We start from the raw sequence: 16,613 nt of genomic DNA on the forward strand, positions 1-16,613 counted from the left end.
GGGCGCGGTGGCTCAAGTCTGTAATCCCAGCACTTTGGGAGGCCGAGACGGGCGGATCACGAGGTCAGGAGATCGAGACCATCCTAGCTAACACGGTGAAACCCCGTCTCTACTGAAAAATACAAAAAGCTAGCCGGGCGAGGTGGCGGGCGCCTGTAGTCCCAGCTACTTTGGAGGCTGAGGCAGGAGAATGGCGTGAACCCGGGAGGCGGAGCTTGCAGCAAGCTGAGATCCAGCCACTGCACTCCAGCCCGGGTGACAGAGCGAGACTCCTATCAAATAAATAAATAAATAAATAAATAAATAAATAAATAAAATGTATTCGTCAAAGGTAGTTAGCTGTCCTGTTAACTGTTAAAATGAAAATCTTTTCCTGTATGCTCACTCATGCATCCTGGGGGGGTAAAATTCACGTAACATAAAACACACCATATGAACCATTTTAAAGTCAACAATTCAGTGGTATTTGGTGCATGCACAATGCTGTGCAGCCATCATCACTACCTAAGTTCAACAGCTATTATTTCACAAGATACACTGCAACCTGTCAAGGCATTTTTCAATTCTCTTGGATTTTAAGTAGGCAATCAAACTATTGGAAAATAAAAATTTTTTATTTCCAGTATTTGTGTATTTTTGTTTTTGTTTTTGTTTTTTGAGATGAAGTCTCGCACTGTCGCCTGGTGGGGAGTGTAGTGGCACGATCTCGGCTCACTGCAACCTCCGCCTCCCAGCTTCAAGCACTTCTCCTGCCTCAGCCTCCCAAGTAGCTGGGATTACAAGTGTCCGCCACCACGCCCAGCTAATTTTTTGTATGTTTAGTACAGATGGGGTTTCACTATGTTGGTCAGGCTGGTCTCAAACTCCTGACCTCATGATCCGCCCACCTCAGCCTCCCAAAGTGCTGGGATTACAGGCGTGAGCCACTGCGCCCAGCCCATTTTTGTTCTTTCTTGCTAGCAATACTTAAAAAAATGAACAGTTGTAGTAATAGCATGGTGTTCATTTTCTGCAAATATTTAATTTTGTAATATTTTTAATCTCAATAAAAGTCGTAATAGTACAATGAGCACCCATACACTGGTCATCAAGATTCACCAACGGCTAACAGTTTGCAACACTTGCTTCTTGAAGTAGATATCATACTGACATGAACCATCCAAATCTACCTTACAGACATTACTTCAGCCCTAAAATCCTTAGTGTGTATTGCCTAACAATGACATTCTCCCACATAACTATAACATAGTTATCAATACTTTAAAAACTTAATACTGATAAAACATTATATAATCCATATTTAAATTTCCCAAATTTCTCAAGCATCCTTTACAGCTTTTTTCTCTCCTAAATCCAGAACCCAAATCAAGGCTCATATATTAACATTTGTCCCTTTTCCTGAGGTTCCTTGTAATAAAGCTCTCCATCTTTCTTTCTTGAAACCAAACATTTGAGGAATAAGAGATTTGTTTCACAGTTTCTCAATTTGGATTTGTCTGATTGCTTCCTCGGGAGATTAGGGTCAAACATTTTTTACCTAAATAATAAGTAGGTAGAGAAAATGTTTAACTACAGATACAATGCATTTCATAGCTACAAGTCAATTCAGATTTTCTTTTTATGTCTTGGTGTTTTCTCTGTAATTACCTTCAATTTTCCTTTATAAGGCTGTTTAAAATATCCTCTTTTTATTATCTGAAGGATATGTAGTGATACCCCTTTTTCAAATCTGATAATGGTTATTTGTCAAGTTTCTTTTTTGTTCCCTGAACAACCTGTCTTTCACCAGTATTTTTAGCCTTTCAAAGAACTTCTGGCTTTGCTGATCCTTGCTGTTATGCACATTTTTTCTGTCCTTAATTTCTGCACTTATCTTCAAAATTTCTTTCTTCTTGTTTATTGTTCTAACTTCTTGAGAAATACAGTTGATCACTGAATTTCAGCTTCTTTTTAATACATCAATTGGGTGTAAATTTCCCCTTCAGCACAACTTCAGCGGAGAATGATATACTGTTATGAAACAACTTACCCCAAAATTTTTAGCTGCACTGGACAACAATAAATATTCATTATCCCATAGTCTCTATGGGCCGAGAATTCAACAGCAACTTAGCTAGGTAGGTCTGGCTCAGTGTCTCGAGGCTGCAAGATGCAGTCAAGATGTCGACCTGAGCCACAGTCACATAAAGGCTTAACTGGGAATATGGGGATATGCTTCCAAAATGACTTACTCACATGACTACAGCAGAAGACATCAGTTACTACTATGAAGACTTTTCCATAGGGCAGTTTGAGTGTGCAATCTACCTAACAACTGGCTTCCCCCAAAAGCAGTGATTAAAGAGAACAAGACAAAAGCTATCTTATTATGGTGTAGTGTAACTTCAGAAACACTGAAAGTCACACTATGCCATTTTCTCATTATCTTTTAAGTTCACCGGTCAACCCTATTCAGCAAGGAGACTACACTGGCCTGAGTGCCAGGAGGCAAGAATCACTGGGCACTGCCTTCAAAGCTCACTCCCAAAGAGTACCTCCCTCAAGTTTTCATTTGTAAGGTTTTCATTATTAATCAGTTCGAAATATTCTTAAATGTCTATTGTGATTTTTTTTCTTTGACGTATGGATTATTTAAAAGTATAGTTGACCCTTGAACAACGCAGGGGTTAGGGTATCAACCTCCTCCCAGGCAGTTGAAAATCCACATGTAACTTTTGACTCCCAAAAAACTTTACTAATAAAGCCTTACCAATTGCATGAACAGTCAATTAACACATATTTTTGTATATGTTTTATGTAAGGTATTCTAATAATAAAGTAAGCTAGAAAAAAAAGTTATCAAGAAAATCATAAGGAAGAGAAAATATATTTACTATTAAGTAGAAGTGATCATCTTAAAGGTCTTCATCCTCATTGTCTTCATGTGGAATAGGCTGAAGAGGAGGAGGAGGAATAAGAGGAGTTGGTCTTGCTATCTCAGGGGTGACAGAGGTGGAAGAAAATCTATGTATGTCGACCCATGTAATTCAAACCCATATTGTTCGAGGGTCAACTATACATAAAGTTTACAAAAAGTGAGGATTATCTGTTATTAATTTTGGCTGTTAGTAATTTCTTGTTTAATTACATTGTTGTCAGAGAATATACTTAGAATTATTTCAGTTGAGACTTGCTTTAGCCCATTTAATGTATTTCAAGTAATATAATTATGTTTATATTGACATTTACTATCCCACGCAGTATCATCTTAGTACTGTTTTTTTTCTCCTTTCTTGTTTTACTTTATTAGTACATATCTCCCCACCTCTATTAAGTCTAGTAGTTATACAATCTCTTGCTATACTTTTGGCTGTTATTCTAGAGATTTCAAAATGCATCTTCATCTTAAAGTCTAATGTAAATTTGTATTTTTTTATTTTCCACTTCTTGAACAATGCAAAGATCTTAGAATATTGAAGTTACCTCCTCCTGATATACACACTATTCATTCTTTAATTCCATACGTATTTTGAAGCCCAGAATTTACTTATCTTATACAGCCAATGTTTATTTCCATTTACCCACACATTCACTTTTTTTTTTTTCTTAAGTCTTCATTCCTTCTTGCATCTCCAAGTTTCCACTTGGGATCACATCCCTGCCTAAAGAATATTATTTAGGGCTGGCGCGGTGGCTCATGCCTGTAATCCCAGCACTCTGGGAGGCCAAGGCAGGTGGATCACAAGATCAGGAGATACAGACCATCCTGGCTGACACAATGAAACCCTGTCTCTACTAAAAAATACAAAAACTTAGCCGGGCGTGGTGGCGGGCGCCTGTAGTCCCAGCTACTTGGGAGGCTAAGGCAGGAGAATGGCGTGAACCTGGGAGGCAGAGCTTGCAGTGAGCCGAGATCGCGCCACTGCACTCCAGCCTGAGTGACAGAGCGAGACTCCGTCTCAAAAAAGAAAAAAAGAATATTATTTAGAATTCCCTTTAATGTTGTTCGATTGCTAAGAAATTCTCAGTGTCTAAACATGCACTTAATACACTTTCATTCCTCAATGATATATTTTAATAGGCTCAGAATTATTGACTGGCATTTTCTATTAGCAATTTAAAAATATTACTTGTCTATCAACTTCCATTATATTAAGAAGCTAGCAATCAGTCTTCTTACTACTCCTCTAATTTTCCCTAAGGCTGCAATGATTACTCATTGTATTTGGTTCTATTTATTTTCTTCCGACCTCAACTCCACTTCACTAATTCTCTCTTCAGTTTCATCAGTTGTGTTCAGATGCTATTAAAATCACCCACTGAGTTTGGGTGTTGTAGCTCACGCCTGTAATCCCAGCACTTTGGGAGGTCAAGGCAGGTGGATCACAAGGTCAGGAGATTGAGACCATCCTGGCTAACACAGTGAAACCTCGTCTCTACTAAAAACACAAAAAATTAGCCAGGCATGGTGGCACGTGCCTGTAGTCCCAGCTACTCAGGAGGCTGAGGCAAAAGAAACGCTTGAACCCATGAGGCAGAGGTTGCAGTGAGCTGAGATCGTGCCACTGCACTCCAGCCTGGGCAACAGAGTGAGACTCCGTCTCAAAAAAAAAAAAAGTACTACTAACCAAGTAGATTGTTCAGATATACTCAGTAAGCAATAAACGCACGTGAGCCCCCACTACAAGAAGAATCATTTCAGGGAAGATTAGAACTCCACTTTCAAAGAATTCCAAGATGATTTTAAGACAGGCACCCTCTCAAAGTATAAATGTTCTTATTTGCTGCTATATTGTCAATACATTCATATCAAACTATAAAATGTTAACGGTGAAACCTAGCAAGAATTTGATTTTCAAACTATAAAATCTTCCAGAAAACAATATACTTCTTAACTACATGTAGACAAACCAAAAGTCTTGCTTAAACTTCCAAAATAAAACACTATCTCAGCAAGGCAAGGTGGCTCAGGCTTGTAATTCCAGCATTTTGGGAGGTGGAGGAAAAAGGACTGCTTGATCCTAGGAATTCAAGAACAGCCTGGACACCATGGCTAGATTCCATCCCTATAAAAACTGTAAACAGCTGGGGTTGGTAGCACACACCTGTGGTCCTAGCTACTTGAGAGGTTGAGATGGGCAGACCTTGACCCCAGGCTGAGGTTACAATGAGCCATGATCACACCACGGCACTCCGCCTGGGCCAAAAAAAAACACGAAAAACAAAAACCACTATCTCAATTATAACTATCTTCATCCCATAATAGCTACTCACTCTCTTTTCTTTGAGAATATTAACTAGAAGAGAACAAAAGTCACTTTTTATCACAAAAGTTCACACCAAATCCATTTAAGTGACCACTAATATATAGCCTAGGTGAATGTGCATAAAAAAACTGAACCACCACCAGTTTTAACCAAATTCTAATGAGAGACACCAATGTGCCTTTAAAAGTCTTATAAATCAAAACAAAATAAAAGCCTTACAAATCATCTAACAATTTACTTCAGCCTAACCAAACGTAAGTTTCAAAAAATGATAGAAAAGCACTGAAACCATGTAGTAGGGACAGGACTTGGCCCACCCCCACTAACATGTTTCTCCATACGTGACCACTGACCACCATTTCAGCACCATCCCCACTGGCCCATACTCACTGACCAGACCTTGTAAGCTGTCTAAAAAAACTAAAACAAGCAGCATTCCGCCATGAATCCTACTCGGGAGAGTTAACTCTATTGCCCATATGTGCACAAGGCCAGGAGAAGGACCAATGCTAACCCTGAGCCTCATTGTAATACTAAAACCTTCACCTAGAGGGGCTTATCTCCCCCTCTCATCATGCGACATATGTGTTAGCATGATTCTTTAGTACATCTGCACACCCTGCGCTCCACCCCACACATGTAATAACGTTCACCTACTTCATGAGTTTTGCACATCACCCTCCTTAAGACATGGCAAGGCATTCCCCTGGGGAGCCAGCCAGAGGACCCTTCTTCCTTCACTGTCTCACTTATTCCCAATGTTTCAGGCATAAGTTTCTTTTTTTTTTTTTTTGAGACAGTCTCACTTTGTCACCCAGACTGAAATGTACTGGTGCGATCATGGCTCACTGCAGCCTCAACCTCCTGGCTCAAGCAATCCTCCCTCAACCTCAGGGTACTGAGACTACAGGCGTGTGCCACCTTGCCAAACTATTTCTGGGGTTGGGGGTAGTGTCTCGCTATGTTGCCCAGGCCAGGTCTCAAACCTGTGAGCTCAAGTGATCCTCCCACCTCAGCCTTCCTAAAGTGCTGGGATTACAGGCATGTGCCACTGCTAGGCACAAGTCTTAATAAGTCTCGGCATAAGTCTTAATAAATCTTGTCTGGGAAGTCTGCCCAGCCTCCTATTAATTTCTGTTACACTGAGAGCCAAGAACCCTGCACTAGTAAGAGCAACATTTTCTGTCCCTAACAACTAATGGATGTAAGGCAACGATCATCAGTGAGGAATACAGAGAAACACTAGACATTTTGTGCCTTCTGATGGAAGAACTTACACCTCAATGTGATCAATTTTCTATCAGTGATGAAATTCCCATACCCCCACCCCAGACATTTTGAATCAGAAACTTTGGGGGTAGTGCCTACAAAGTTTTAATCAAGCCCTCCAGGTGATTCTCATGCACATTAAAGAGAACCACTGCTCTAGATCCAATAACCAACTTAATAGAAATACAGAGGAACATATTAAACTACTCCAATAGGATACAACTGGCAACATCCAAACTGTGGGGAAACTATAGATAACCCAGGTCCTTCAACAGAGAAACTGCAAGATAATTTTTTTTAACTGCATAGGTAGGTAAAATTCATATTTTAAGTTTCTTTAGTCTATAGCAACCAATTGTAACATGCAGGCTTTGTTTTGCTCCTGATTCAAACAACCTAAACAAAATACCACTTACGAGACAACTGGAAACTTGAACATCAATAAATAGTGTGATAATAGTGTTGTAGTTGTTTTAAAAAGGAATCTTTTCCTCCCATAACAGTTGCTATGAAAAAAGGGGGGAAGAGGAATCCTTATCTTTTAGAAATACAGAATGAAACATTTGCAGAAGAAATGATATAAAATCTAAGATTTGCTTTAGGTACAAGATGAGGCAGTTAGGAAAGAACTGGCCATGGGTTGACAGATACATAGGAGTTTATACTATTCTGTCTACTCTGTATAGGTTCAAAATTATCCTCTGCTTATCGTGGAAAAAAACTTTAAATATTTAGGCACATTAAATCAACAAAGCGGCCAGGCGCGGTGGCTCCTGCCTGTCATCCCAGCATTTAGAGAGGCTAAGCCAGGCAGGTCACTTGAGGTCAGGAGTTTGAGACCAGCCTGCCCAACATGGTGAAACCCCATCTCTACTAAAAATACAAAAATTAGCCAGGTATGGTGGTAGACACCTGTAATCCCAGCTATTTGGGAGGCTGAGGCACAAGAATCGCTTGAACCCGGGAGGCAGAGGTTGCAGCGAGCTGAGATCGCGCCACTGCACTCCAGCCTGGGCAACAGAGCAAGACTCAGTCTCAAAAAAAAAAAACAAAAAACAAAAAACAAAAAACAAAACCACCTTAGCAAAATCCACAAGTTTTAAAGTTGAAAAACAATCTATCACCAGTTTGCAACTGACAGTCATCCAGTTCAACCATAAACCCCAAAATATCAATAAGCCTTCATGTAAATATGCATTAGATCTTCATTTCATCAGCCTTCCATGATTTGTGGAAGTATGAATTATCATTTCTCTTACTTAAAATATATAGTTACTAATACACATCTTACTACTTCTCAATTCCAAAGAAACTGTTTTAAAGAAAAAGGTGAAAATATATATAGGAATGTGCCCACTAAGCTAAAAGTTTACCTGTAAAGATGTAATTGATCCTGTATGTCCTTGGAGCACAGCAACCGGGGCACAAGTTCGCAAGCACCACACTCTAATAATTTTATCACAGCTCCCCGCGGCAATCATTGTATTCTCATAGTTCACTGCCATATCTGAAATTTCTGCAGAATGACCTCTTAATGTAGATAACAAGCGGCCATTATGTGTTGACCAAATCTTTACCAAACAATCATCTGAACCCTAAGAAAAAAGATATCCAAAAATTAATGTTAGTACAGCAAATCTTTTAAATGATATTAAAAGAATACCTTTTATATGCCATCCAAATTAACTATCTTTAACTTCTCTCTTTCCAATTATAGAATACTTTGTTATTTATGTAATAAATTATGACTTACGGTCAGAACACTTATGGAATAACAGTATTTTTCTTTAAGGCAAAGAAAGTGCACACAAAAATACTGCCAAGTTATCATTTCTATGGGTCAGACTCCATTATCAATACTATTTTCCCCCAAGTTCTCTGCAAAGTAAGAAGTCCAACTCAAAGTTCATGGCTCTCTTATATCAACTAACAATGGTAAAATGTTAGTCTAGGCCGGGTGCAGTGGCTCACGCCTGTAATCTCAACACTTTGGGAGGCCGATGCAGGCGGATCACAAGGTCAGGAGATCAAGACCATCCTGGGTAATGCAGTGAAACTTCACCTCTACTAAGAAATACAAAAAATTAGCCGGGCGTGGTGGCTGGCGCCTGTAGTCCCAGCTACTTGGGAGGCTGAGGCAGGAGAATGGCAAGAACCCAGGAGGCAGAGCTTGCAGTGAATCGAGACTGCGCCACTGCACTCCAGCCTGGGCGACAGAGCGAAACTCCGTCTCAAAAAAAGAAAAGTCTATTCACACCAAGCTAAATAATGTGATGAATGTTGGAACAGATCTATACTTCATAGTGAGAAACAGGACTAAGTGGCAATCCCAAAAACAAACAAAAATGGTGGGAACAGCCTCCTCACAAACAACACAGTCTCAAGTTTACAGTACTAGCCAGCACCCATTCATTCAAGAAACACTTGATTATCTACTCTTGAATTGTACACCTGCAAAATCAAAGTTAAACTTCTCACCTATCCTAATTTACCCTTAAAACATTAAAATGATAAATTCCAAATTTTTTCAGATAGGTTTTTAATACTTACTTGAACACTAATGGGTTATTTTATAATCAACCCACTTTCCTGAACCAGTGGTTAATGTGACCATGAATCACTTGTAGAGGTCTGAGGAGCTTTTTATTTTGGGGGGTTTACAGTTAATACATATATTTAATTACAATGTAATCTAATTCAGTAAGTCTAGAATGTGCTAGAGGGAAAGTATTAGGTATGTCTATTTTTAAGCATCCTTAAATACCACATTTAAGAACCACTACTCTAAATCACTGTATCTCAAAACAGCACAGAGTCCTGACTATCTTCAGCTGACGCACTTATTAAAAATACGAATTCATGAGACCCACACCATACCTACTGAGTCAAAATCTCTGAGGATGGGAAACAGAAACTACATATTTTGTAAGATTTGCCAGATGATTCTGAAGCACACTGAAGTACTCTAGATGATACCAAATCAAGTTTAAAACGTTAACTCACTGTAAAGATTCTATGTCCTGTCCTATCAAATGCTACACAGTAAACAGCAGACAGATGTCCAAGAATCCTTCTGTGCATTTTTATATGCTGATACATAGTTCCTGGAAATGCTGTACTAAAAGTAGAACACCCTGTGAGTTGTTTTCCTCGATGTATCTCCACTAGGAAATAAAAACAATGAAAATGGTTAAGGGAGAGCCAATATGGAAAAATCTAAGAAAAACTCAAATAACAATTTCTAGAGGGTCACAAAAATCTATGTTCAAGAAACCCTAAGGACACAATTTCTTCCCAATTCTATTCTTCTATATTCACTAATAGACTTCTTACTACAGTAAGATTCTTTTTTATTAACTTTATTTTTAGTAATTAAACAATAATTTGATATTTGATACTTATTACTATCAAAACATTTCAACCAGTATTTCTTTTTAAATTTTAATACAGCATTTATAAAGGTTGTTGAGAAATGTAAAAAGAAATATTTCAAGCATCTCAAAGGCCAACCTTACTTACCAAGATTTGGTGGGGAACCATAATTCACTGGCATTTCAGGAGGTCTTCCTCTATGAAGAGCAGCAAAGGCAGAGCCCTTCCAAACTGTGTGCCTGCAGTCTTTAAAATGAATTTTAGATACACATAAAATCTTGAAAGTTAACCCCAAGAAAGATTTTATAGAATACTTACGTATATTGTAATAAACTGTTTATTCAACATTTTACCAACTAATATACTTTAACAGAAAAGCCCTGGAGGTTTATTAGACTATTTCTGAAGAAAAAGAAAATTAAGACATCTCAGATACAGCAGCAACAACAACTAACATTTGTGTAGCACTTTACAATTCACAAAGTGCTTTCAACATACATTAGCTCATTGAATCCTCACAACAACCCTGTGAGGTAGGTATTTTTGCCAATTTACAAGTGAGGTAACTGAGGCTCAAAGGTTCTAGGGCCTTTAAAGAGATCCACAGCAATGGTTGGTAAAGATGGACCAGAAAACCAGATCTTGACTCCAAGTCCCATTTCATGCCAAGTGTTTATTTTTCAATGTAGAATTATATCATACAATACTAAAGATAAAAGGTCTTACAACTGATCCAACTTTTCAAAAATGGAAGCTTTTATAAGGAAAAAGTTCTTTGATTTATATGAAAATTCATGACTTGTTCAGTTTTAAAATTAATTTGGCCAATACTGCCATGACTTTAGTCTCTCTCTTTAGGAAATACTGATAAATCACATAGCTTTCCCTTCATTTTAGGATCACAGAAAATCCTCTACTGAAGAGCACATATGCAGGATCTGTGACTCTGAACACTAATTCAAAGTCCATCCCTCCTTGACCTACCAGCAAATGCACTAAGAAAAAAATGTCTGCTCTCCTCTATAGGAGATAGCAGAACATAGGGTTTTAAGCAGTCACACTGTGCCAGAAATTAGTTTCTTCATAACTCAGAGAAGAAAGGGAAGGCATCATACTAAACCTCTACTGAGCCTCGGGTGCCCCAAACTAACAGGCATATTGCATTTTACATGAACGGATTCATTTCCACTATCATGACCAAAGAGCAGTTACAAGGCATCCTCTTGGGGTACCAGTACAAAACAAATAGAGAATATGCCCCTACCCTAGGGCAGCTTGCTGAAGACTCTTCTAAGGTCTGGCCAGTTCTAAATCACTGCTCATCACAAAACAACAACATGGAGCTTGACACAAGTAAAGAAAACAAAGGAAAACAGGCTACCAATTAACTACCATATAACCAGCTAATTACAAAGTGAATAGGGACACAGAAGAGGAAGAATATAAACAGTTTCCTGATTAGTGCCACAGGGTGACATGGCTAGAGCACTAAGAAACAACTAAACCTAACAAACCAGTCTGGCATGGAACTAAGAGGGAGGGGTGTTCTTTCTCAGTTAAGCTTTATACTGGTGGTGCATCTAAGAGATAGCATCACATCAGCAATAGCTCGTAATAAAAAATAATCATGGGATGAACTTGATGTATACTCAGGATCAGAAGAACCAACAATCTTTGCCCATTAGCAGTTTAGCCACATGTACACATAGATTATATCACATACATATACTTAGTCTGAGTCATATATACCAAGCTAACAGAAAAAGAATAGCAATTTCAAACATTTTGCTAGCACATAACTTTGCAAAAAAATTAAATTAGTAAAAAAAGAACCATGCAATTTTACATTTTTGGTGCTTGTTTTCAAGCTGCTACCAAATTTAGAAAATCACTTCCCTTTATAACAAAGGGCTTTCAGAAACTAAATATCAAATGAAATACTTCTAGCATTTAAAGAGTTTATTAGACACATACAGTTACATTCAATGAAGTTATGAGTGAGCTACAAAATGGAAAATTAAGAACTCACATTGATAAAACCTCAAACAACATCTCAGAATAAATTCAAGCTTTTTAGCTTAACATCTATATCTTTATCAACTTTTTAATGCAGAAGGACCCATTAAACACTTATGTAATAAAATTCAATGTTCTATGCTAAACGCAGAGAATTTTATAGTCCACAGCATGATTTATAGTTACATTATCACCTTTCTTCCACAATGCTTACATTACTTCACAATTATAATCATTATTAGGCTATTAATACAAAGCAGAACACTTCTTCAAATTAAGGTACCTTTTGCTGTACGTAGCAAAGACTGCCTTCCTGCACCAAGTAAAGAAGTGACTCTTGAAATACTGGGTGGAATTTCTTTATCCAACATAGGACCGATGCGCTGGCAGATTTGCAACAGATGATCAGGAGCCACATGCTTATTGGACAAGACCTAGTTGGAGAGCAAGTTTTAATGACAACAGTTTAATAATATCAAAAACTATTAAATACTTAGGGATAAGTCTGGCAAAATGTGAAAAGCATAAACTGAAAACTGTAAAACATGCTGAGAGAAATTAAAGACGACTTAAATAAGCAGTAAGCTGATCTACAGATTTGATCTACAGATTCAAACCTGTAACACTCAAAACTCCAGATTTTTTTTGTAGAAATTGACAATTTTGTTCTAAAATTTACATGCAAATGACCTGGCAAAGCACCTTTGAAAAAGAACAAAGGTTGCAGAGCTAACAAAACCTAATTTCAAGACTTGAAATCAAGACTTTATTCAAAATTGCGCTAACGGGGCCGGGCACGGTGACTCATACCTGTAATCTAAGCACTTTGGAAGGCCAAGGCAGGTGGATCACTTGAGGTCAGGAGTTTGAGACCCACCTGACCAACATGGTGAAACCCCATCTCTACTAAAAATACAAAATTAGCCAGGCATGGTGGTGCACGCCTGTATTCCCAGCTACTTGGGAGGCTGAGGCAGGAGAATCACTTGAACCCAGGAGGTGGACGGTGCAGTGAGCCAGGATCATGCCATTGCACTCTAGCCTGGGCAACAACAACAAAACTCCGTCTCAAAAAAAAAAAAAAAAAATTATGCTAACTGGCCTGTAAGCGAAGCACACATCTTTGAGAGAGATGTTAAGATATCAAAGATCATACAAGACATCAATTAGTATCTAAATCATGGATAAGTGGTTCTCAACAATACACTAGGCAGTAAAAAACATTAATTCTTTCAGTAAGTATTGACAGCCAACTACGTGCCAGGAACCAAAAGTAGATATACCTATGGATGACTATAGACAATTACATGTCTCTCATAATTTTAAATGAAAAATAATCATTTATTTACTCCAATGTAAAAGATAAAAGATATCGCTCTCATCTCTACAATGAGAACAAGCTGGATAAACTTTAAAAAATGTATAAACCCAACACAGCTGAAAAAACAAAGGAAAGTCTATATTAACTAATCCCAGAAAGCACAAGCTTTTCTGGGAACAGAAAAGGGACTCAGGCCGGGCGTGGTGGCTCACGCTTGTAATCCCAACACTTTGGGAGGCCGAGGCGGATGGATCACTGGAGGTCAAGAGTTCAAGACCAGCCTGGCAGAAATGGTGAAACTCCATCTCTACTAAAAAGAAAAAACACAAAAAGTAGCTGGGTGTGGTGGTGGGCGCCTGTAATCCCAGCTACTTAGCAGGCTGAGGTATGAAATCACTTGAACCTGGGAGGCGGAGGTTGCAGTGAGCCAAGACCATGCCATAGCACTCACAGCCTGGGCAACAAGAGTGAAACTCCATCTCAAAAATAAATAAAGTTAAAGAAAAGGGACTCATAGCTGCTTTCATCCCTAGCAGAGAGGCAGGAAGAACTGACCTCAGACAAGAATAAGAAAAAACCACTCAAACCTCTAACAAACTTAATGACCACTTGTAGCCAGCATGACTGATCAGAATCCTAAGGAGCTTCAGCTACAGTGAGTCTGCACACCTACCACAATTTTTTCCCATAGGCCTTCACCAACTGCATAGGGCCCAAACACTAAAGCCAGGGCAGCCCTGGAAGAAACCTTACATTCCAAATGCACTGCAGAGGCCCTCCTAAGGCTAGAGATAGAACAACAGGGTGGAGAATGATGTCTTCTGACACGGAAAGCCTAGAGCAGGACCACAAAGCAGAGCGAACTCTGTAGCAACCTAAAAAGTTGGCAGTCAGGTACAAAGTAGAACAAGACCTCACAAAGTTTGGAAAGGTGGCAACTCCGATATAAAAAATAAGACACCTCAGGAATTTCACGAGGGCCAAATGTCAAACTCTGCTGGAAGGGAAAGTCTTGATGCCACCCTCAAAGCATGCAAAGCCGGTGATTAACTGAATTTAACAAAGCTCAGAGATGATCAATTACAAATTAGACTGACCCTGTCTCACACACTAACTGCTTGAGAAAAGCGCACCTCTTTACCAGGGGTAAATACATTACTGCAGCCTCTACTCTTTTTACACAAAAAGTTACAGCATACCTCAAAAACTGATGAGATACACAACAAAGCTAGATATGTGTGTGATCCATGGTCAAGAGGGGAAATGGTCAATAGAAGCAGACCTAAAGATGGCCCAGATGTTCAAAAATGCTTAGTTGTTATTTCTTCAAACTACTTCTCCCCTCTGTCCTTTCCACTTGGGACTTTTAAGTATACATTAAACTATTTGATATCATACCACTTATTCAAAAAGCTCAGAGAACCTAAGCAAAATAAATGCAAAGAAAACCACCTAGGTGCACATGTGAAAGGCAGCTTCTGACATGCCCTCTAATAGTGCCCAAAACTCTTGATACTCACAGACTTGTGAAATACCCTCCCCTCAGTTACTTCTGAATACAGTAACATCGAGAGGATACTACTTCTATGATTATGTTACAATTGTGACTTCCCTCTTGCTAAGACTCTACTGCCTTGTCAGCTTTCATCTTTTGATAACTCAAGCTACCACACTGAAAAGACCAAAAGGGCGAGAAACTGAGGGTGGCCAATAGTCAGGTAGAAACTGAGGCCCTCAGTCAAACAACCCTCCAGGAACTGAATCCTGCCAAAACTACATGAGCTTGGAAGCCTATTCCTCCCCCGTCAAGCCTTCAGCTAAAACCCCAGCTCTGCCAACATTGACTGCACCTTCAGAGAAAAGGAGACAGAGAACCCATTTGAGCTGTGTCTGGACCACTGACTTACAGGAACTGGCAGATAATAACAAATCAGTGTAGTTTTAAGCAGCTAAATGTTGGGGTAATTTGTTATATGACAATAGATCACGACTACAGGACAACATAGTAAAACTGCTGAAAATCAAAGACAAATAAAAATCTTAAAAGCAACCAGACCAAAAAAACATTATTTTCAAAGGAGCAATAACAAGACTGCTAAATTTTCAACATTAAGGAAGGCATAAGGCAGTAGGACATCTTTAATGTGCTAAAAAAAAAAAAAAAAAAAGACTCCGAACCAGAATTCCATAGCTACTGAAGTCACTGTCAATAAACCTTTGTGTGTGTGTGTTTTTTTTTGTTTTGGAGACAGTCTTGCTCCGTTGCCCAGGCTGGAGTGCAGTGGCCCCAATCCTGGATCACTGCAACTTCCACCTCCCAGGTTGAAGCAATTCTCCTGCCTCAGCCTCCCAAGTAGCTGGGATTACAAGCACACGCCACCACACCCAGCTAATTTTTGTATTTTTGTAGAGAAGTGGTTTCACCATGTTGGTCAGGCTGGTCTTGAACTCCTGACTCAGATGATCCACCCGCCTCGGCCTCCCAAAGTGCTGGGATTACAGGCGTGAGCCACCAAGCCCAGCCAAACCTTCATTAAAAGAAATAACAAAGTAAGTTCTGCAGACAGAATAAAAATTACCACAAATAGGTCCCACGGAACTGGAGGAAGAAATTTAAAATACCAGAAAAGATGTATAGGTAGGTAAGCAAATGAATATTGACTTTAAAACAACATTAATAACATCTTGAAATTTTTATAATACATGAAGTAAGGCCAGGCTGAGAGCAGCAGCTCAGACTTGTAATTCCAGCACTTTGGAAAGCCGAGGTGGGCGGATCACCTGAGATCAGGAGTTCAAGGCCAGCTTGCTACCATGGTGAAACCCCACCTCTACTAAAAATACAAAAATTAGCCAGACATGGTGCCACATGCCTGTAATCCCAGCTACTTGGGAGGCTGAGGCACAAGAATCACTTGAATCTGGGAGGTGAAAGTTGCAGTGATCGGAGGTCGCACCACTGCACTCATGCCTAGGCGACAGAGTGAGATCCCGTCTTTAAAAAAAAAAAAAAAAAAAAAAATTAGTAAGGCCAGGCAGGCGGATCACTTGAGGCCAGGAGTCCAACACCAGCCTGGGCAACATGGCAAAACCTCATCTCTACTAAAAATACAGAAAATAGCTGGGTGTGGTGGCATGCTCCTGCAATTCCAGCTACTTGGGAGGCTGAGGCAGGAGAATCACTTGAATCCAGAAGACAAAGGTTGCAGTGAGCCGAGATCACACCATCACACTCCACCCTGCACAACAGAGTGAGACTCCGTCTCAAAAAAAATGATTACTAGCTCAATAATTATTACAAGATGGTGACAACTAACAGTTATAACTTCATTTATTTGGGAAGTGGTAAAGGAACTAATTTAATGTATACTGGTAATGTATATTGAAAC

General features: G+C 39.2%; 1 protein-coding gene across 1 annotated transcript in view; it reads right to left on the reverse strand.

Annotated features, from left to right (window-relative positions):
• BRWD1 (bromodomain and WD repeat domain containing 1) overlaps window positions 1-12,332 on the reverse strand; it is a 119,322-nt gene extending 106,990 nt beyond the window's left edge. Inside the window, exons 1-4 of the mRNA XM_011984167.1 lie at window positions 12,187-12,332; window positions 10,035-10,133; window positions 9,519-9,679; window positions 7,889-8,110 (exon numbers count right to left, since the gene is read on the reverse strand). Coding sequence (XP_011839557.1) covers window positions 7,889-8,110; window positions 9,519-9,679; window positions 10,035-10,133; window positions 12,187-12,274 — 570 coding nt within the window. The 5' untranslated portion in view covers window positions 12,275-12,332. The remainder of the gene's footprint in view (window positions 1-7,888; window positions 8,111-9,518; window positions 9,680-10,034; window positions 10,134-12,186) is intronic.
• Between the last annotated feature and the right edge of the window lie 4,281 nt (window positions 12,333-16,613).

Source organism: Mandrillus leucophaeus, unplaced genomic scaffold (assembly GCF_000951045.1).
Source record: "Mandrillus leucophaeus isolate KB7577 unplaced genomic scaffold, Mleu.le_1.0 Scaffold262, whole genome shotgun sequence".
In the NCBI taxonomy this organism is placed as follows: domain Eukaryota; kingdom Metazoa; phylum Chordata; class Mammalia; order Primates; family Cercopithecidae; genus Mandrillus; species Mandrillus leucophaeus.